Source organism: Rhipicephalus sanguineus, chromosome 11, assembly GCF_013339695.2.
Source record: "Rhipicephalus sanguineus isolate Rsan-2018 chromosome 11, BIME_Rsan_1.4, whole genome shotgun sequence".
NCBI lineage: Eukaryota > Metazoa > Arthropoda > Arachnida > Ixodida > Ixodidae > Rhipicephalus > Rhipicephalus sanguineus.
The window spans coordinates 133,468,447-133,489,430 of NC_051186.1; the positions used below are offsets into that span (position 1 = coordinate 133,468,447).

Genomic DNA, 20,984 nt, shown 5'->3' on the forward strand with positions numbered 1-20,984 from the left:
TTCGATTTAGCTAACTTTTGCTAGCATTGCCAAACTTTTGCTGAGCGGCTAAGTTTTTGCTAGTAGTACTAAGTATGCCTAGATTTTTCTAGACTTGGCTAGACACGTCACATGACTACCTGTTACATGATGTTGTGATTTTAGTCACGGGACTAGGTGTTACGTGGTTTTTGGTGGAAACATGTCACGTGGCTAGCTGTTACGCGATGTTGCGTGATTTTAGTCACCTGACAAAACGTTATGTGATTTTTAGTTATGTGACTAGATGTTGCGTGATGTTACATGATTTTTAGTCACGCGAGTAGTTACATGATGTTACATGATTCTAGTCACATGGCTAGTTCTGTCACGTTACGTGATTTATTCACATGAGTGTTTTGGGGTTTTTCATCACGTGACTGCACTAAATGTTTTGCATTCTTCACGGCCTTCTTGGCTGCTTTGAAAGCATTCTGCTGCTGTCTGCCCAAGACCCATTCTATGCCCTTTGCCAACAATGCGTATAATTGTGCAGTAAAGTTGGCACATGTGGCAAGAACTTGCCGTAGTAATTTGAAAGACCCAAAAATGCTTTTAGTTCTCTTACCGAGGTGGGTTGAGCATTGAGCAATGCTGTGATGTTCTCGCTTTTAGGGCCTAGGCCGTTGCTGTCAATGCAGTGTCTGAGAAATGTGACTTGCTCTTGCCTGAACTTGCATATCTCACGCGTTAGACACAGGGGCCGTGTTCCCTCAGACGTTGTAGCACTTGCTCCAAGATCTTGCAGTCGTTCGCCTTTTCCGATACAATTATGTCGTCCATTTATACCTGCACTTCGGCAATCCCGCTGAGCAAATGGCTTCCATGTGTCGCTGGAAAATTACCAGCGCTGATTACACCCCGAAGGCCAGCCTGTTGAAGCAATAGAGACCCTTGTGAGTGTTAAGAATGGCTAGCTTCTTCGAATCTTCGTCCAGGGGCAGCTGATAATAGGTGTTCTGCAAGTCCAATGTGCTGAAAACTTCTCCACCGTCAAAATTCACAAAGATATCGTCAACTTGCGGCAGTGGATATTGCTCCATATGGTAGCAGAATTCACCGTAAGACGGAAGTCACTGCATAACCGCACCTGTCCACCTTTCTTGACTACGAGCACAACGGGTGTAGCCCATTTGGCAGATGTCACCGGTGATAACACCCCTTTGTTGACTAGCCTATCTATCTCTTCTGACACCATTTGCTTGAGCGCATACGGCACTGTCCGAGCCTTACAAACCGGGGTCTGGCATCTTCTCTGACGGTCAGGTGTATCGGTGGCACTCGGATCAGACTCAGCTCCGGAGCAAAGACCTCACTGTACTTTGATAGCAAGGTTTCTAGCCCTCTGTACGTAGTGTCCGCTTGTACACACGCCACATCGTTTGCAGTGAGTACCGGCACGCTTGCTGTATTGAAATAAGTATGGCAGACTGGGCGTGTTGGTTCGGCATATTTGAAGTGTAAGGCGCGACGACGACAACGGACAAAAGGGAGAGTACACACATGGAGCGCCGTGTGCGTGTACTCTCCCTTTTGTTCGTTGTCGTCGTCGCGCCCTACACTCCGTATTGAAGCTTTGGATAGTGTCACGGCCGCGAAGCATCGGTCCTGGACACTCAGTGACAAACAGTTCGGCCTGAATTGTTGCGCCACTCATGGTTGCATTGAGTTGCAATTTCACGGCGATAGGAAGTGGGCCCCTGAAACATGACAGCTTCATTGTTGTTGCCTGCAGACGTGGCCATTAGCCTCGATGGTGTTTGAACACTGGCCGCGGAATCGTGCTCACAGGTGATCCCTTGTCTACCAACATTGTGAGCGGCACTATATTACAACTTATCTGGTGAATAGGCTTCATGTGCGCGCTGTCAGTCACTTGATGTGCAATCAGCATGTACAAAGCTTCGCAATTATCAGAACTATCTTGCGGGCTTTGAGATAGTGCGTATGCTTGTTGCCTCCCCTTAATGTCTTCGTCCGACGCTCTACACACTCGCGCTAAGTGGCCGTGTTTTCGGCGCCGATGCCACACTGTTCGGAGATGATGACAATCACCCGCTTGTGCAAGGATGCGCCACAGGGGCCAGTGCTCATCGCGAGATAGCCCGCTTGCTTTCTTATACTTCGGACGCGAGAGGTCCAACTGAACAAAATTTGTTGTGTCTGTCACCGGGGAGGGTAGTTTCTGCATGTGCTACGTGTTTTCTGCAGCGGCTTCAGCAGCAGTTGCGAAGTCTTCTGCTTCCTTCAATGTTGGGGAACTGCGGGTCAATAACAGACGTCTTACGTCTGCGTCCCGAACACCACATACTATGCGGTCCCGCAGCATGCGTTGCAACATGTCGCAGAAATCGCAGTCTTTGGCCATGCGACGAAGGGTGGCTACAAAATCCCAAACTCGCTCACCTTCTGCCCGTGTACGCGTGCAAAACCGGTGACTGGCTGCTGTTTCGTTGATTTGCGGTTCGTGGTGGCTCTGTAGATGCTTGATGACATCACTGTAGGTGAGGTCGTTCACGCTTTTGGGGTGGCATCATCCCTGGATTACTTTGACAGCACTGTTGGAGAGAGCAGCCACCAGCAGGGCTCGTTGTTTTGCTGCATCTGTGATTTCTTGTGCTTGAAAGTAAGCTTCCAAGTGTCCCTTGTAGGCGGATCACCCTCCCTCCTCTTCAGTGAATGCGGGCGCTTGTCCCGGCACCATCGCTGCCTGTTACAGTAGTCGCACTTCAAAGCATTCTCCCACCACGTCGATTCGTGCCTCATCGCCACTGTTGTATTTTGAGTGAAGGTCTCATTAACCAAGAACAACAAAGTTTTTATTTGCGTGCCTCATTTTTATGTGCTACTGCAGTGACGTCATGGCGATAGGTATGCTGTCGCTCAAGGTGGCATCACGAGATATGCTTCCTGTTGTCGGTTAATGATACACTGTCATGATGTAGCTTGCTGCACATGAACAAATCAATCAGTGAACCGTGCCTGAGTGAGTGTCGGCTCACATTGTGCAAGAACATCTTTCCGAATCCGTGAAAATAGAGGAAGGGTGCTTCACATGGCCATTTATTTAACGTTGTTAATATGTTGAAACCAGAGTAATTAGTCCACCTTTTGCTAATGCACGCCAATCGTGGAACAAGTTAACGTGCCAGGCTGGTGACAGAAACTAACTTTCTAAATGCAAGCATTACAAAACAGGTATATAACCAGAATGCATACCAGGAAAACACAGTCTACTTGCCCATAAATGCGTCTTTTACTGCACACTCTTTATTTGTGCAGCACGCTTTCCGAAGATTTCTGACGTACCAACGGCACCGCAGAGTTCATGTTTCACGTAATACTTGTGACTAGGGGTGTGCGAATATCAAATTTTTTGAATACGAATCGAATACGAATATCCACCTTCGAATATCGAATCGAATATCGAATATCAAAGGAAAAATGCCTCCACAGTAACAATATTTTATTTAACATGTCGCTATTTGAAAAAAAAAACATTAACAGCCTGGCTGGCAACACAACATACACTGCTATCTCCAGAACACAATGTCCAGGCTAGCACAATGCACATCACAACACAAGCAAATATCACGGCACAATGAAGGTAATGACTACATGTTATCATGAAGAAATATGAGTTGCTCCACATAATCAGGCAGCAGGCGCTCCCTTCTAACAGAGACAACCCTCCCCCCCCTGCCACTGAAGAGGCACGCTTGCTTGGAACAGAGAACAGAAGTGGCTGGTATAGGGAGTTACATGGGGCAAAGCTTTGCCAGACTGGGGTATCTGAAGGTGCCTACAGTCCGCCACCAATCACGTGGGTCACTGTCTTTCTTCAGAAGTGGTCCCGCATAGTGAACGAGTGGTAGTGCGGCAAGTTACGGCCGCGCAATATTGAAAATGTGCGCTTACATGATCGCCAACAGCGCTGCACGTCGGAGATGCACCAGCCATAAATCATACGTATTGGGGCGCTCGTCGCAGGCAGATACCGTGCCTCCGTGTACTTACGATATTTATCGCTCCTCTCGGCAACGTTTTTAGCGATACGAACGCAGCAGAAATGTGGAAGACGAGTTATTTTATACATGATAATCGAATCGCATATTCGAATTTTTCGAATATTCGAAGTTATCGAATATTCGAAACATTTCGAATACACGATTTTCGAATCGAATACGAATATTTCGAATGTAATATTCGACGAATATTCGAAACTTTCGAATATTCGCACACCCCTAGTGACTAGCGGTGCACAAGTCTCTATGCAGAGCCACGGCCGGGCTAGACTGCACGCGTGCGCTCGCTTCTTACGGCCTTCACATCGGGTGTAGTACATGCGTCGCGCCGCTGCTTTGAGGGGGGCGCTGCGACCCTGACCGCTTCTTCGCTCACCGCGCGTTGAAAAACAGGTTGCCTAATTGTTGAAGACGCACAAATGGTTTATTAAAGACAATATTAAAGACGGTAGTCTTTCTTGGGGAACTTAAGACGCAGAAATTTTGGTCTGTCTGTCTTTCTGTTTGTCTGTCTGTCACCCGATTCAGCCAGCCGGCCAAAGTTTAACCACTTTCTGAACGCCCAGCCATCTTGCACTGGTATTGCCGTTCATACTTCTTATATGCGCAATGTGCATCGAGCTTAAGTTTATCGAAAAACATATAAATGCAAGAGCCGAGAGTACAGCTTTCCGCCATCAAACGTGTAGACATTCTGAGGTCCGGAAATAAATATTTATTGCTCGTAAGCACTGGCAATAGTTCAACACTTTCAAGTGAAAACTCTGCCGGACTTCACAAATGTCTTGTTCAACAACCTAAAATGCTTCCTAGTCGGCTAATATATATCCATGTACGTACTGCGCATACTGAAGGTTGTACGACCGTCTTCTCGAGTCGAGAAATCACTGTAGACTGAACACTGAGAAAGCACCGAACAAAATGCAGCCGCAGGGGGCAAATCCCAGAATAAAGCAAGCCACACTAGAGAGAAAGGGAAATTGACAACAACCAGCTTGTAGCACTAAACCACAAGAGAATTAATTCAGATTTCTTCGAAAAAAAGCTGCTTATTACTTGCCGAAAAGTTGGAATGTTGTCAGTTTCTCTTTCTAAACATTTCTTTCACGAACTCGAAGGATAGTGCAGAACTGATTTGCACTAGAGGGTTTTAGTTCCAGGGTAAGCAGCTTGCGAGCGTAAGCTGCTGCGTTCTTCGCATTCTTCATGGATATGGCTAGCAGTACAAAGGAACGCAAAAGAGCTTGAGGTCTCCTGAATTAATGTTTCCAGGTGGTGTTAACACCTTGACAGTGCACACCACCACTCTCAGGGCGTGCCGTCCGAAGGGGTTATTCAACAGGAAGCGTCCTCTCTTTTTTTTTTTTTACTTTCGTTCTGCTGTCAAGCTGCAGACCGCAGCTTTTAGCCCTGAAAACCACTCCAAATGTATTTGGAAAAATAAAGAAATAGAAAATAGCTAGCAAAGGGAAGGCGTGCTCGTCATTTCTGTAAGCGACCTCTCTTAATTGCGGCCTCGTTGTCCAACGAGACCAAGGGTCAAATGTATTTGGTGCTCTCTGCTTGCAGAACAGATGCAGTGTTGTTTATCTCTCACTCTGATCGTTGCCAGTGCTTTATGCCTTCTGCATTATGCCTCGTTAGCCGATTGTTCCGCACTTTTACTGAGCTTCAGCTTGTATTATCCGCGAGCACATGCATACCTACATTATGCGGCGAGCCATCTGATAACATTAGTTTTTTTTTAAAGGAGACGATCGTCCCTCTACCCCCAACTTCTTGAATAATCCCCCTCCCAACCTCAGTCGAGAACCCCCATTCCATGGTTTCACATCGAGCAACGCTCTTGTGCCGTGTGCCTGGCACAGGAGATGCAAGGTCAGGGTTGCAGCGCCCCTACTGCCGACGGGCGGCGAAACATACTCAGAAACTCTCCCACTGCTTTCGCGACGGGTGAAAGGCCGTAAGGAAAGAAGCGCGCGTGTGCAGTCTAGCCCGGCCCTGGCAGAGCAAAGCACTTTGAAGTATTTGTAAACGTTGGATCCGTAGCCGCAAAACAGCAAGCGAGGCTTGTTTTGCAGTGCCATTGTCCCGTGCCAACATCTGCCGCACACAAGTTCATGCTATCTGCCTGCCACAAAGGGAATAGCGACAAAGTGCTCGATCTGGCCATGCTGGCACTGTGTTGTGAGCATGCAGTACGATAAGACTGGAGCACGAACGCTGCTTGTCTGGAAGGGAGACATTCTGCAACACCGGTTCCTGCTTCACAGTATGTTCACCAGATGGTGCTACGAATGAAGAAAAGCTGTAGAAGAGAGACACTGGTTAGAGTGCCTCGATGTCCTCCTCGCCCGCCCCTCCGTACGGAGTGGGAACATCCTTTGACAGGACAGGGCTCATGCTGCCACAACCAGTTTTCGCAGCACTGTCTGCCATTTTTACGCCTTGCTCACATGTTGGGACGTGGCAGTAGTCGGCAGGAACTTGTTGTGGGTGTCAGTTTGGCGTTCACTGAGCGCTGTCGGACGAAATGCCAATTTGTTTTGTGCCACTGCGCTCAAAACATTCCAGAAATGGTTGAATTTTCGGAGAGACTCAAAAGGAAAATGTTCTGCGCGGCGAAGATTAAGCGCGACAAGTGACAGCTTAGAAAATACCTCATATCAATGCAGTGTTAGTATTTGTCACGAGTAAGAGCCATGTGGTGGAAAAATGAGGACGGTGAAGCCCTCATAGCATTCGAAGCAGTACGAGCGCGTGCTTGGAATATTCCGGAGAGCTTTGAGGCACGCGAACCGAGCCGTGAAGGAGGACAAAGAGGAGTTAGCTGGCATTGTCTGCGTGGGCTCGGCAGAGGAAGGTTGTATCGCCAGCAGACGTACTGGCGACGGGTGTTCGAGTCTGCAGCCGGTGGCGCGGGCGTCCCGAGGTGTGACTGACGTACTCGACGGCATTCAAGCAAGGCTCCTCGGCGATGCAGCTGCTGCGCACGGCGATTACAAGCGTTACAACTGCTACATTTTCCGAGAGACTCCCAAAAAATTGTCTAGTGGCAAGGATCAAGTGCCGCAAATGGCAGCTACACAAAAACTTTATGCGTTGTGTTGCTGTCAGCAACATGAAGACACTGTTAAAAAGCAGCTAATTTCAAGACATGTGCACGAGTTAGTTACAGTGAACGTTGAAATCGTGTAATAATAATAATACCTGGGGTTTAACGTCCCAAAACCACAATATGATTATGAGAGACGCCGTAGCGGAGGGTTCTGGAAATTTCTGGACTCTGGAAATGAGAGCAGGTTGTTGAATGATTTCCATGCACCTGAACAGATGGCACTATGCATTACGAGTAGTGCAAGCGAAGGAGAAAGCATGTGCGAAAGCATGAAGAGGGGCGGAGACTAGATCAAGCGTCCACATTGCATGATTTGTCTTGAGCGAATGCTTTGCACAACAGTGGATTTAGCATTCCTGTCCTATATTACTCCGTGGTCATGAGTCTCGTGCCAGGCAACGTAGGAGCGATGGGCTGTAATCGGGAGGGAAAACTACTCAATAGTGTGCACTGAAGTGGAAAAATACTCAATGGTGTGTGAGACATGCTGATGCAGACCGATTGGTGGTGAGACAGCTCGTGGCATGCGACCTGAGCTGTGATCGGGAACTCGAGAAGAAGGAGATGTCATGGTCTGTGGGGGACCACTTGACGAAGGTGGTCAAGCCAGCATTGCACTGGTGACGGCAGCAGTGGGTGCCAGGGCTGGAGGATGCAGTGCTTGGGTTCCGTGGTGTGGCTGTTGAACTTGGCAACAGCCGGGTGAAGCTCCTTGGACTTGCGGCACCCTCTTTACAGCGGTTTCTGGAGCATCTGCAATGTTCTGCTTTCGACCCGCAGAACAATCCCTGAGTGCCTTGTTGTCATTTGGGCCAGGAGTCACTTGGAAGCTGTAGCCGAGCGTCAGACTAGGTCCAACTTCCAAGCTCCAGTGGCGGCTGCAACGGTGACTGGTAAATGGGCAGCAGAGACAAGAGGATCTCCCAGCAGATATGTAGATCTTTGTCGACGATAGGGTCCCGTCGAGAGAGCCGGCGACCGAAAGCATGAACGAGTAAAAACGTTTGATTGCAGAAGTGACTTATGAGGCTGATGTGAGAGTTAAGGACTGTGCGTGACGTGCAAAGTGGAAGGCGTAATTTATTGTTGGCATGTTAAGAAAATGTGCTTATTGTTTCTTTCACGGGATTGACTTGTGTGAATTTTTCGTATGATGTTTGCTTCATTGGATAAAGTTATGTTTGCCGCCGTCTCACGGATCTCAGTCCCTCTAAATGCGAGCACTCCTGAGATACACTGCACATTCGGAGAGCGGTGGTGTCGCCATACGAGCGCACCAGACCTAGATGCCACAGGAATTACTTCACAACACCATTTGCACTGCCATTATTCTGCCTGTACTGCATTGCACACATTTCCAGCTAATAGCTGCTGATGTTTTCCTCTGTCAAGTGACGTGCCTATTGCTTGCCTAATATTAAGCCTCCGTGTTCCAGCAAGTTTCCCAAAATTTTGACATTACAGAATTTGGGAAAAGCCAGGTCTGCAAGACCACCATTTTTGAAAACCATTCTTGCAAACACTAAGTTAAAATGCTAAACTTAAATAAATCGTATAGATAATTACTTTTAGTAATGTCGAGCAAGGATATATGGTGTAGATTGTAAGAAGATGCAGTGCCCTCATTTAGTCAAGCACCTTGATGAGTGCAGTTTGGGTCCACACCACAATACGTAGACTCTCAGTAAATGGAAATCTCTTAAACGGAACTGCTGCTTAAACGGACAACTACTCCTAATAGCATTGGTTTCGTACTTGAATTCTGCAGCCTTGTTCACCTCTCAGTAAACGGAACTCCTGTTAAATGGAACACATTTTCCTGGTCTCTTCAACTTCCGTTTAACGAGAGTCTACTGTAGTGTGTTATACTTTCTGTTGGAATGAACAAGTTGGCCTGAGCTTCCCGCAAACGGTTGCTTGCAGCCGAGCCAAGGCAATTCGTGAGAAGAAGCTGCAGGTTCTGGAGCAGGGCCTTCTCAAGACAAAGGGATCAGTGCCCCTACACCTGCACAAGATACAGGTCAGAAGACCGCCTGCTTTCTCTCTTGCCCTTAAAAATGCTAACATTTTCATGACACATATAAAACCTATTTCAAAACTCGGTAGTTGACCTAAATTGCATGACAGTTGAATCCCTGTGGGTGAACTGTATTTCACAAATGACAGAGATTGGTTATGTGACACAAAGCTTAGTTTGTTGCAACTCTACGAGACATTGTTGCCCTCTGTGCATCATGTGTGGTGGTGCCCACAGTAGCATGAAAGTCTTGGTGACACCTCATCCTTCCCTTTTCGAGTCTGTGGCTGTGGCTGCTGCATCGTGTCAACTTGATCGCATTAATGCGAAGCATTCCTTAGTACACCTTAGGCACTTTGAGCGTTTCTATCTACGTATCTATCTGTCTGACTGTCTGTCTGCCCGTCCGTCCGTCTTTCCGTCCGCCCGCCCGCCTACGTCTCGATGCACTTGTGATTGCCTCCTTAACTTGGTGTAAACCAAAATTGCCATGGGAAAGTAAGATGATTCGACGAATATGACTGTCGGGTCATGACATGAATAGCAGGAAAATCCTGTCGCGTACGTCGTCAAGAACTCTTTCCTCCAGACACGTGTGGCACATACTCGTTTACCACAGGCCGCGGTGTATGGGTATGCGCCACAGGTGATTGACAATTTATATCTACCCAGAAATGTTGAGGACAGAAGATTGTAGTTTAAATGTGAGAGTGGTAAGAAAAACTGATATCGGCAGCGTTGACCCGACGAATGCAAAGAATAAAAATTAGGATTCCAGCAGGAATCGAACCCAAGCATTATGAAGGAAAGAAGATTGCTTTTAAGGGCTCGTTTTTCTTTGTTAGACACAATATTAATGAGAACTAAAAGACAATAATGCCAAGGAAAGTACAGGAGATGTTATTTGTAATAACTGGGATATAAATGTGAAGAAATTAAAGTGGACGTAAAGATAACTGGCCGGCAGCAGGGACCGAACGTGCGACCTTCGAATAACGCATCCGATGCTCTACCACTGAGCTACGGCGGCGGTCATCCCCCCCGTCCACTTTATAGGGTATATACCCAAGCATTATGCGTGACAGACAGCTGTACTACCACAGAGCCACGCCAGGTCTAGAAACTGCTTTGGAAAAACACCCTGTGCAGGCGTAATGTCGGTGTAACGTCCATTGTGGTTGTGGTGCTGGCTGTCCAATTTTATAACAAAGCAATAAAGACTACATATGTGCTCCTATGATACAGGCCTCGTGGCAGGTTAGCAGCTGTGGTTCCAGCGTCGGCTCCTATTTTATAGCAGTCTAATATACATTACATTTGTGTTCCTATCATTCAGCAAGCTATATTTAAGCATTGCTCGGCCCCGGAAGAATACGCCAGCAAAAGTTACTTACGATATTCTCATCATTGCACCGTAAAGTACAGTCGACGTCCGATTTCCCGGACGCCCGAAATTCCGGACATGCCTGATTTCCCGGACTCATCTGTGGCACCGTCAAGTTCCCCATAGAGTCAATGTATTAAAAAGTCCGAAATTCCGGACGCTTATAGCCTTCGCCATCCGATTTCCCGGACTTTTTACTGTTAACCGCCGACCCAAAGTCACCACCGACGCCGCCATTTTGGTTGTTTTCATTTTCATATCCTTGAACCCGCGCATCAGCAGCAACGCCGCACCGCGCCGCGGCTGCTGTAACCTCGAAACCGCACGTGTCAATCCGTTGCCAGCCGTAGCTTAGCCAAGCCAAACTTCACTGTGTTCGTTCACGTGTTGTTTTGTCAGCTGTGCCTGCTCTGCGGTCGTGTCTGTGGTTGATCGTTTGCTGCTGCGCGCTACCTTCAGTGATCACGTTTCCCGACCTTCAGCATCCACCGAGTTCCTAGCTGTTTCGTGCTGCGCTTTTCGTCGAGCGGATTCGCCGTTTACAGCAATGGCACCAACTGCTCCTTCGTCTTCGTCCGCGCCTTCGAAGCGCACAAAGCCACCTCGTAGGCTCACGATGACGAACTGCCATCCGCGGACGTTGCCTTCGACGATCTGCGCGCTGGCGGCGTGTTGATTCCAGCCGAGATAACCCTTGAGGGCTTCGCCGACGCTGACAAAGACCTCGAGCTATGTGCGGAGTTGACCGATGACGAAATCATTCATGAAGTTACGGAGGATTCCGATGCCGACACCGAGAACGAAGAGCCAGCTCCTACACAGCCAACGAACACGGAGTTGACGCGAGCACTGATGACACTGTCATTGGTGTACAGCGGCAACATGACGTTGACTGAAATTGAGGCAGACATAATCGCGGGCAAGCGGACCGTGCAAAAGAAAATAAGCGACTTCTTTGCGCCCAAGTGCTGACCTATGAGGTAGTGCCGGCCACGTCGTATTTTTTTTTTTATAAACGGCTCTTTTCAGAGCCACCTAAACAATGCATTGGCTGAATTGCTATGGGAATCTTGTACTCCGGCTGTGACGCTCTCCGTCAGCGAAAAATACCTACCAAAAATGTGCGTTTTCACGTGCATTCGTTTTTCCGGACTGCCCGATTTTCCGGACGTTTTCGCGGTCCCTTGAGGGTCCGGGAAATCGGACGTCGACTGTACACCTCATTTCGATAATACCCACGGCTCTGATCTAAAGTGGCAGCTGACATTACGTCAGACCATAAGTTACCGTTCAAACGCCAGTGTAGTCGACGTTCCTGGAAAGGCACGATGTGCACACAACTACTACGCTTACAAAAACCCGTCAGTCCACCTCGTAATGCTTGGCTCAAAGCCAAAAAATGCAGCATAGACAACTACTCACTGATTGCTTCGCGTGAAACCGATTCCCACAGCGCGTGGGATCTGCCAATTTTTTTGTGTCAAGGACACCTAGGCTTTACTCAGTGAACAATTAGTAAGCTGACAAGCGCAAGAGGAAGCTGTTAACCAGAAAGATACCATCTATAATGGAATCTCATTGAATAAGTGGGGCTTTCAGAAAACCCAACTGATTTAGATCAGGAATGGAAATGCCCAGCTCGTGCAACAGCTAACACTTAAGCATTTGCATTAGCCGTAAGCCTCCTGTGTTACTTCACTAATGAAAATTCCCAAAAAAGGCACAAGTTCAGGGGAAGATAGAAGCTTGAAGAGATGAAAAATTCGTGAGCACGAGGTGTCACTGGAACCAACGTTTGGACGGTCAGTCTTGTCTTCCTCAAGGCTGCAACTGCCTGCACATGTATGTGTAAGTCTCCTACCCTCTCCTCCAACCCAAACAAAAGAGGAGGAAAGTGCAAATATAGGAGAGGGGGGAAGGAGGGGCCGGCGCGTTGAATTGGACGAGTCGAAAGAGGGAACTGTCAGTAAAAAAAAAATTACCCGCACGATGCTCCAAACCGGGCCTACAATGAAGCATGTGAATTACACAATCAGCACTAACTGGAAGAGCCCCTAAAGCACAGCCCAACTAGACACTAGCATTTATAACGAAATACTTAAGTGCGCTCCCAAACATAGATAATATCCTGCACAAGTATTATCCAACATTAGCAAGTAACAAGCACCTTAGAAAAACATTTCCCGTGTACCAGAGGCCGTGTATCACCGCAGTAGGAACTTTAAAAAGGACATGTTAGTGCATGCAATTCGCAATGCCCACGAACTATAGGTGGCACGCCGTGCTTTTCAATATGGCGCCAGGAGGAGGGTCAACCCGTTTGTTAGCATAGGAACAGATAGGACGTGCGGATGTACGGACCGTGCCACTTTCACCGGATGAAGTCATGAGCTGCGCTGAAATGGATATGAGACTAAAATACTTTCCCAAACCATGGAAAGTGCTAAGTACTCGCCACCTAATTATTTGCTGCGAAGTGAAAGGTTATATTTCAGCTCCGTTACCGTGCATAACGATGCTTTGCGAAATCCTGTGCGTGCTACATAAACCTGTATGAACTAGAATTGACGTATGAGCTGAACGGCACTCCGAGGTAGTACGTACCGAGCCTGCCTGACGGGTTTGCCGCAGTAGTAGGCCGCCAGCGAGTAGCGCCATCGCTGCTGCGCGTGATGATGGCTTGCAAACATAAAAGTGTTCTGTGATAATACCCCGTCGTCATTACTTGCGCAGTCGAAAACGCGGAGTTACGTCTTAAACGGAACACAAGCATTTAACATGCCATTCAGTAGCGCTTGTGCCACAGCCATGCTGAGACTCTAGCTGTGCGTACTTCAATCGCATGTTGCAGGTTCGATCAGCACGATTGAAACATGAACATCGAAAAGAATAAACACGTATGCTTTTCGCAACGTCGAAGAAGTTCGCCGAGAGGCGTGGATTGTGGCCGTGACTGCACGTTCCATCGCTCTAACCATTTCGCTTCGTTGGTCGAGCTCGAGCGTGTTGGCGGCACGCGGCGCTCCCTAATAATATCCACAATAATTGTGATACATGCAATGCACAAGACGAACTATGCTTTTATTTTGATCTCGCTCAAGGATATTATACATTAAATACAATCAAAGTGACTTACGAGCGTGAAAGAACATTAACGCACGAGGGGACGTGAAGTGCAACTCGCTCCTCGTGAGTTACCAGCTGGTGGTTCATCGTAGCTGTCACTCTCGGTGCTTTCACTGTCTTCTACGTCCAGTGAAAAATCCTCGTCTTCAAGATGGTTTCTTTCAACATCACTGCTGAAAGCAATCTGAAGAATTTCCTCCGCCGAACGACTTCGACCACTCCGCGTCACGTCTGGGCGCGGAGAACGTTTTGCTCTCAGACCGGTCAACAAGCAAATCGCTTGCAGTGTGCTGCCGCCTATCAACAAACGTACAAAAACAAGCGGCGCAGCGGTGGCTATGAAACCCAACACACTGGCGAAGGACGGCGTGGATGGAAAGCGTTCGCTCCACGAAAGGAGTCGAGCAGACGCGTCCTCGAATGATTGAAACGTCGCTCGCACGATTCGTAACAGCGCTTTGCTGACAAAGGATAGAGGCCCTATTTTAATGTATCGCCAACTTGAGATCGCTCAGTTATACATGAGCACATCGCGAGCCCGCGGCGCGACCTCCCTCCCGCGTACAGTGTTATGGGATTAATGCACTACAAGAAACACTGACCAATTATATATGCAAGTAAAACAGGGTGAGCTTCAACTGAATATGTCAGACGATAACATTTAACTTACCTACGTGGCTACAGAAAGCCTCGCGAAGCTGATAGTATGGGTAAACTGTGGGCTGGCGTTGAAAGCGCGAGTTGCCACGTATTTTCACGAAAACTTCGCGTCTCGCAAGAACGAATCAGATTTCTCGTGTCACGGAGGGCCCGATTTGTTCACTGATGCAGGGAACATGCAAAGTCGTAGTGTTCCTTTCTTGCCAACGCGTTAACACTCAGGCTAGCACAGCCGAACAAGGGAGCGACTGCATAGTGCCGCCATTTTGTCGTCTACTAACCCTCCTCGAGAGGACGCTCCTGAATTCCGCTCGGTGGCGCGACAGTCTATGGGCATTGCGAATAGTAAACCCTCATTTTACTGCCCACATAACGGCTTGCTCTCGTCCAAGATGTAAGGCTTGCAAACACCTTCAAAATGACATCATATAAAATGTAGTTTTACCTGCACTAATTTAGTGGCATTGCTTGTACACGACAAAGAAGTTACTGAAAGCACTAGCACGGCATCTTAATGTGGCAGGTCACAACTTTGATGATCTCAAACTATACATAATATCAGTCAAACTTACGGTCCCCAAGACACCGAAAGTATAACGAGCCATACCCTCCCTATTCACAAGTTCAATGCACTCCAGCCAATAGGTATAAACGTTTCAAAGGGGGGCTCTTGAATCCATCCGATATAGTAGATACACAACGAAAACCAGTGAGAATTAGGCTTTTCTTCTGGAAATTTTTAACGGTCCTTATCACCAGGAAATTGTCATTGTCAGGTGGTGCTCACTTTCCACAACCATTATTCAGTGAAACACATACCTCCCCTTCGACGCTTTCGATGTTGGAGGCTGCAATCACCCTCTGTAAGGTCGTTTCCGGCTCATGGCGATCGCGCATCATAGTTAGCATAGTTGGATGCGGCTGCGAGAGATGATGCTGTGTTCGCGTGGTGGCACTAGCAGTGCCGCCTGGTGGGAGCAACGTTACGCGGGCGCATGGGGAAGGGCGTTTTCGCTCTTTTGAGGTTTGGTGTGGTCAGCGATGGACGGCTCTCAGGGAGGTTCGTAGGTATGATTCCGCAGCTTCGGCCCCGGGCCCTCATGGTGAGTCAAATGTCGGCGACACCGCATTCGCGGTACATTTTATGTGTTATGTTGTTTTGTGTGTGTTATGTGTTGTGTGTGTTGCATTGGCATTGTATTGGCTTATTGTGCATGTTACTACAGTCGAACACCGATATATCGAACTCGAAGGGGATCGCGAAATAATTCGATATATGAAAAATTTGATATAAAAAAATACAGGCCCCGAGGCCTTACCAGTGGTGGACGATCACCTACAATCAGCGCATTAAAAAATGATGACTAATTCCGCACACACGATGCAACAGAATGTTTTATTTGCATGAAAAAAAATCGCTTATCTTGGCCTGCTTCTTTGTCTTCGAAATGAAGTTGAAGACGCTGGCCTTGATCTTATCGAGGCTGTCCAGGTGCGACAGCCCGATCCCCTCCATGTTGCCGCAACAACGGCGAATCAAGCCGAGCGCTGCCGCCACTTCAGCGGCGAAGTACGCACGTGTAGCCGCCTCCTCGTCCGGACGATCTTCGTCGCCACTTGAGCTGTTGGCCTGGGCATCCTGGGTCCCTGCGACCGCAGCTACAATGTCCTCGTCAGCGAGGCTCGCAACAGCCTGAACATTGCAGTCCACTTCCACGAAATCGTCCGCAGACACTTCGGGTGGAACGGCAGCCGGGAAGAGGGAAGACAACTCGCGAAACGCGTCGTCTATGCGCTCGTCGTCGCCGTCTTCACCGGTTTTCGCAAGTTCCGCCGTCATGAAGCCTGCCTTCCGGAAGCAGTTGGCCACTGTGTCCGTCTTCATGTCTTGCCAGGCGCCCGTCATCATTTGAATGGCACCAAGCAGGTCAACCTTGAGCTCGGTGCCCATGCGGAGGTTGACCAGCAGCCTATCAAGGAGTCGCCTCTTGTAGCCCACCTTGAAGGACTTGATGGTGCCCTGGGCGAGCGGTTGCAGCTTCACTGTCGTGTTGGCCGGCAGAAACTTCAGCTCGATGTTTTTTAGCTCGCAGGTGAGCATGCACGTAAAAGAGGAATGCGGTGGTATGCGACAACTCACGGAAGTGAACTCTGCCAACAAAGCGCTCGCGATCACTACGAAAGGCACGAGCGATGTACGAAAGGCACGAGCTGTGGTTGGCTGAGCAAATACGAAATTCGCGGGCTGTGGTTGGCTGATCAAAACTCGCAAAACAGCAAAAAAAAAAAAGGTGAAAGGAGGAGGCCGCTGGGTTCTTCGTTCCTGCTCTCCGAGCCGACGGTAATGCGGAGAAAGCATGAGAAAGGGAGAGAGAAAAAAAAAGAAAAAAAAAGTCGTTCCGCAAGTTGGAGAATGCACCCAACAGGAGTACAGTTCGAGCCCTCTCACCCTCACGTTTTTTTTTTTTTTTTTTTTTTTGAGCATATCGGGTGTTAGCGGAGGTGCGGTGTCGCGAAGGTCATGAGGCGCAGCGAGTGCCGAAGCGCACCTTCCAGCTCGCGCGGTGTTCGATATATCTGATGGCGGGTCAAAATACCGTGCGATATAAATGTGCGAATTTCAGTGCTTTTACAAAGGATTTTCAAGGGGATAATTTACGAGTTCGATATAGCCGAAAATTCGATATATGTGGGTTCAATATATCCGTGTTCGACTGTAGTTATTTGGTAGATTCGGCTGGTCAGCTTGCTGTGATGTAAAAGCGGTCAATAAATGTCCACAGGTTCGTTTGGTCGAAGGTGTGACTGTCTGTGTTCCATGAGTGGGCTCACTTTTCGATACCACAACGTGAACACCCCCCCCCCCGCTTTATTTATTAATATTTATATTTACTTATTTATTTCCTTTCCCCTTGACTCGCCTGATTCGGCATGCTGCCCCCACCTTCACCCCCCACCCTCGTCTGCGCACTTGCCTTTTTCTTCTTGTTTGTTTGGGTTGGAGGAGAGGGTGCGAAACAAGCACATAGCACCCACTAAGGTATTCAGTTACAGCCTTAGTGAAGACAACTCAGCTTGTCGAAACATTGCCTCCAGCAACTCCCCGTTTTCACGAATTTTTCATCTCTTTAACGATGAAGATACATGACTTTGACACTTTACCCCCTCAATTTATGCAAAAAAAAGGTTCCTGAACTGCTGCATTTTTTAGTGCTCCATTGAATTGGCACATTAAATAACTTCAAGAAATGTATTCCAAAGAGATTATCGGAGAAAATGTTTATTGTTAGTTACAACGTAAGAATAATTACAAGCTCCGCCTCCAGAACTGCGGTGTGCCTGCCATTAATGTGTGCAAGAGAGTCGTGCTAGTGGTTTCTTTCCTAACCATAACTACATTTTTGCTTCTAGTGTAGCACTATGCATATGAATGGTTAAAGGGGCTTCAACACTATTCAACCCCCCATTTCTTACTCGTGGGTTGTGTTGACTGAATTATGGACCAGGGGTGCAACAGCTGCGCCAATTGTGCCAATTTGATACAATTCCTTATTTTTGCGCCAAGCTGAGCCAAAACCGTGAAATTTGTTGAAATTGTGCCACGCTGTGCCAAAATGCCTTACCAGCTTCAAAATTTTCTCAGTTGTGCAAATTTTAGCGAGAAATGGAGGCCGCGTTGGTCATCTGCAGTGTGGGCATCATCATCCAATACAGGCGCGCAGACCCTAGCCCTAACCCCCCAGCGAAAGAAAAGAAGAAAGTCACAGTTTCACCGCAAGAACGAAGCACTAAATGCGATAGCAACAAATTGTAATGTTATACGAAGTGAGGCTGGCAGCAAACTTTTTTGTATCCGATCTCGCGTAACTCTACAAAACGTTGGTGTAAGAGAATACGGCTGCTCCAGGGAAAGATGCTCCTTCTGCACAGTGTCTTCGCATTGAGAGTGCAGGACGTAGAAGGGTATAAGAGCCGCCCGCTGATGGCTGCCAAGATAGCGATCGCTACCGCGCCCTTAGAACAAAAGCTCAAATTTTTGCTTGAGCGACACCCCCTCTCGCGTCTTTTCATGCTTGTTCAAGACGGGCGGGGCATTTCCTCTCTGCTTCGATGGCAGGCCTCTCGAGCGGAGTAGTGTTATCGCATGCGCCCTCCGAGCGACGGAGATCGGCCGGCTCGTTCGATCTCTGCTTCAGCCGCGTTCGCCGCCCTAACTCGCGCGCTTATACCCACGGTAGGACATACTATGCGCGGGGGGATGTTATCAATTTGGACTTTATACGGGACATGACGGCAAAAACCTGTCGAAAGTGTCCATATAATTGCTATCGCAAGAAAAAAAAAACAGTGGTTTTCAAATTTCCTGATGCTTGTTTTATTGCGTGCATAACGCTTTTTAAGCCACTTTTGCCGCAGTACACTGGTGTCCTGCAGAAAAGCATACTGCAATTTTAGAAGGGGCTATTAGTGCTAGCTGTCAGGGACACAACGCATTTTGTTCCTTAATTACTCATTCGTGCACGCGCCGTGTAATTACAAGTCCCAGTATGATCGCTGATGTCTAAAAAATTATTGGCAATCGTTTGGAGCTGCTGTGTATGGCGTTTCTGCGGCCTTGAGAAACAACTAGACAAAAATGTACGCCAGTTTCATTTTTTCGCCCCCCCCCCCCCCCCTTGCTCCTGCTTTACGAATCTCCCGAATTTTGAGGTTGCCAGGTTCGCAGGTCCACATTAGCATTTGCAGTGCCTGTTGAAGTATTTGACAGACCCTGCAAATGCTCATGTGGACTTAGTCATTGTTCGCACTGTGGGATGGCTCAACACACTGCTTTTATTGAAATAGCAGTGTTCATGTGCACTGTGAGTATTGCTATTTGGCTGATGTTGAATGGTTTGTACGTATTTTTGTTTTCTTTTCTAAAAGTAAGCCTTTTTTGTTATACTGCTCCAAATTTGGTATTTCGTGCTTAAAAAATTCAGGTTTTTTTTCGTAACCTGCTCCAAACCTGCATTTTCGTGCTCCAAAAGCAACATTTTGCTGCTCCAAAAATTGCTCCAAATCCTATTTTGGCTGTTGCACCCCTGATGGACAGATTAGTGCAACAAGGACGGCAGCGATAAGGGCAGGCAGTCCCAAGTTATTCGGTCTAGAAAATTCAAAATACAAGAAAAAAATGTGTACCCTCTAGTCAATTTTCGTGGGGTCACAAGACCTCGTTTCACTCGCCAGTGATAATGCAACACGCTGCCAATGGAATGAGCTGAAAGCTCTTACATAGGGGAAACTTTCACGCCATTTTTGCTTGTCCTTTCCTACATATTGTTGACACCATTGCCATAGTAACAAACGTGGTGCCTGATGCCTGACTTGTCAGAATTTGAGCGGGCGCTACTGCTTCAAAGAGGTTTTGTCCGTCGTTTCGTACAAGTACACTCCGTGTCACTCCCTCCTCTCATTCTGAGAAAGGAATTTGTGGAACGACAAGGGCGGTGAAGCACAGTTGTCCTTTCCGGTCGAACATCTGCACAGAGTTTTCCCGAGGGTGCAGGGACATCAATTCAACGAAGGGGATTACTTGCACGGCATCAATGAGGAGCGTGCTGCACACGCGGAAGGAGGCAGCTCGCAAATGTATAGAAGCAAGAGGAGGGAAGGCGCCTTTTGTATGGACATCCAGAGGCGAAATGGCAGCTAGCGCCTCTGTCATGCTTTGTAGTTGTAGGGATCTTTTTTCTTGGGAGAGCGTCTATTTGGGGATCAATGAAAATACGCAGGAAAGAAAAACGAAACCCGATAGTAATCTCAGTTTTGACGCCTTGCCACGATTGCTTCTAACGTTACATTTATCCAATCACAGGGTTCCGCGCTTCGCCGTCTTTCTGCCCACAGTAGCTCTGGCGAGCTCCACTATGCAGTGATGCGATCAGCAGCGATGTAGTGACATTATTGCGTGATTGAAATACTAAATCACTTGCTATCAGTGCTTAGACCTATGCTGAAATTATCCCTATCCATCAATCTCCGCAAACCACATATAAAAAGTAGTCCAATAGAACGGCAGGAAGGAGAAGATGGAAGCTTGCGATGAGAAAATCCTTAAACAGTGGATGGGTGCTCGAGCCGACGCTGTCTTCTTCAAGGCTGAGTTCCAGCCTTGAAGAAGACAGCGTCGGCTCGAGCACCCATCCACTGTTTAAGGATTTTTTCATATAAAAAGTAGGTGCTTCAAAAGTGATCGAGGGTCGCTTTAAAGATTTGTCATTCCTACTTTGCTTGACTGAGTAGTGATCTTAGAATATTTGCGGAAATTTGCCAGAATGTTCAAGTTCTTGACTAGAAACCATCAACACCAACGTGTGTCTGGATGGAAAACTCACCCACCTGAAATATGCGCAAAGGGATTGACGTCACGGAAATAAGCAAGTGCAATTGGGTGCTGTAGCTATGCCAATTCTCCCTGGGTGGGACAGCAATGGATGTGGGCAGAGCTTACATTGATTCTTAGCCTGTAACCTGCTGCATTTACATATAGGAGAGTGTTGGCTTTTCTGCACAGCTTGCAGTCAGTTTTCCCTACAGTACTGTGGTGGAAAATGGTATTAAGGTTTTGTAGTACCACTTCTGCTTCAAAAA

General features: G+C 47.8%; 1 protein-coding gene across 3 annotated transcripts in view; it reads left to right on the forward strand.

The window, feature by feature from the left end:
• Positions 1-20,984, forward strand: part of LOC119374555 (nuclear exosome regulator NRDE2) — a 308,639-nt gene that overhangs the window by 75,542 nt on the left and 212,113 nt on the right. For all 3 annotated transcript variants that reach the window (XM_037644704.2, XM_037644702.2, XM_037644707.2), the window contains one exon: positions 9,085-9,181. In XM_037644704.2, the coding sequence (XP_037500632.1) occupies positions 9,085-9,181 (97 nt within the window). The remainder of the gene's footprint in view (positions 1-9,084; positions 9,182-20,984) is intronic.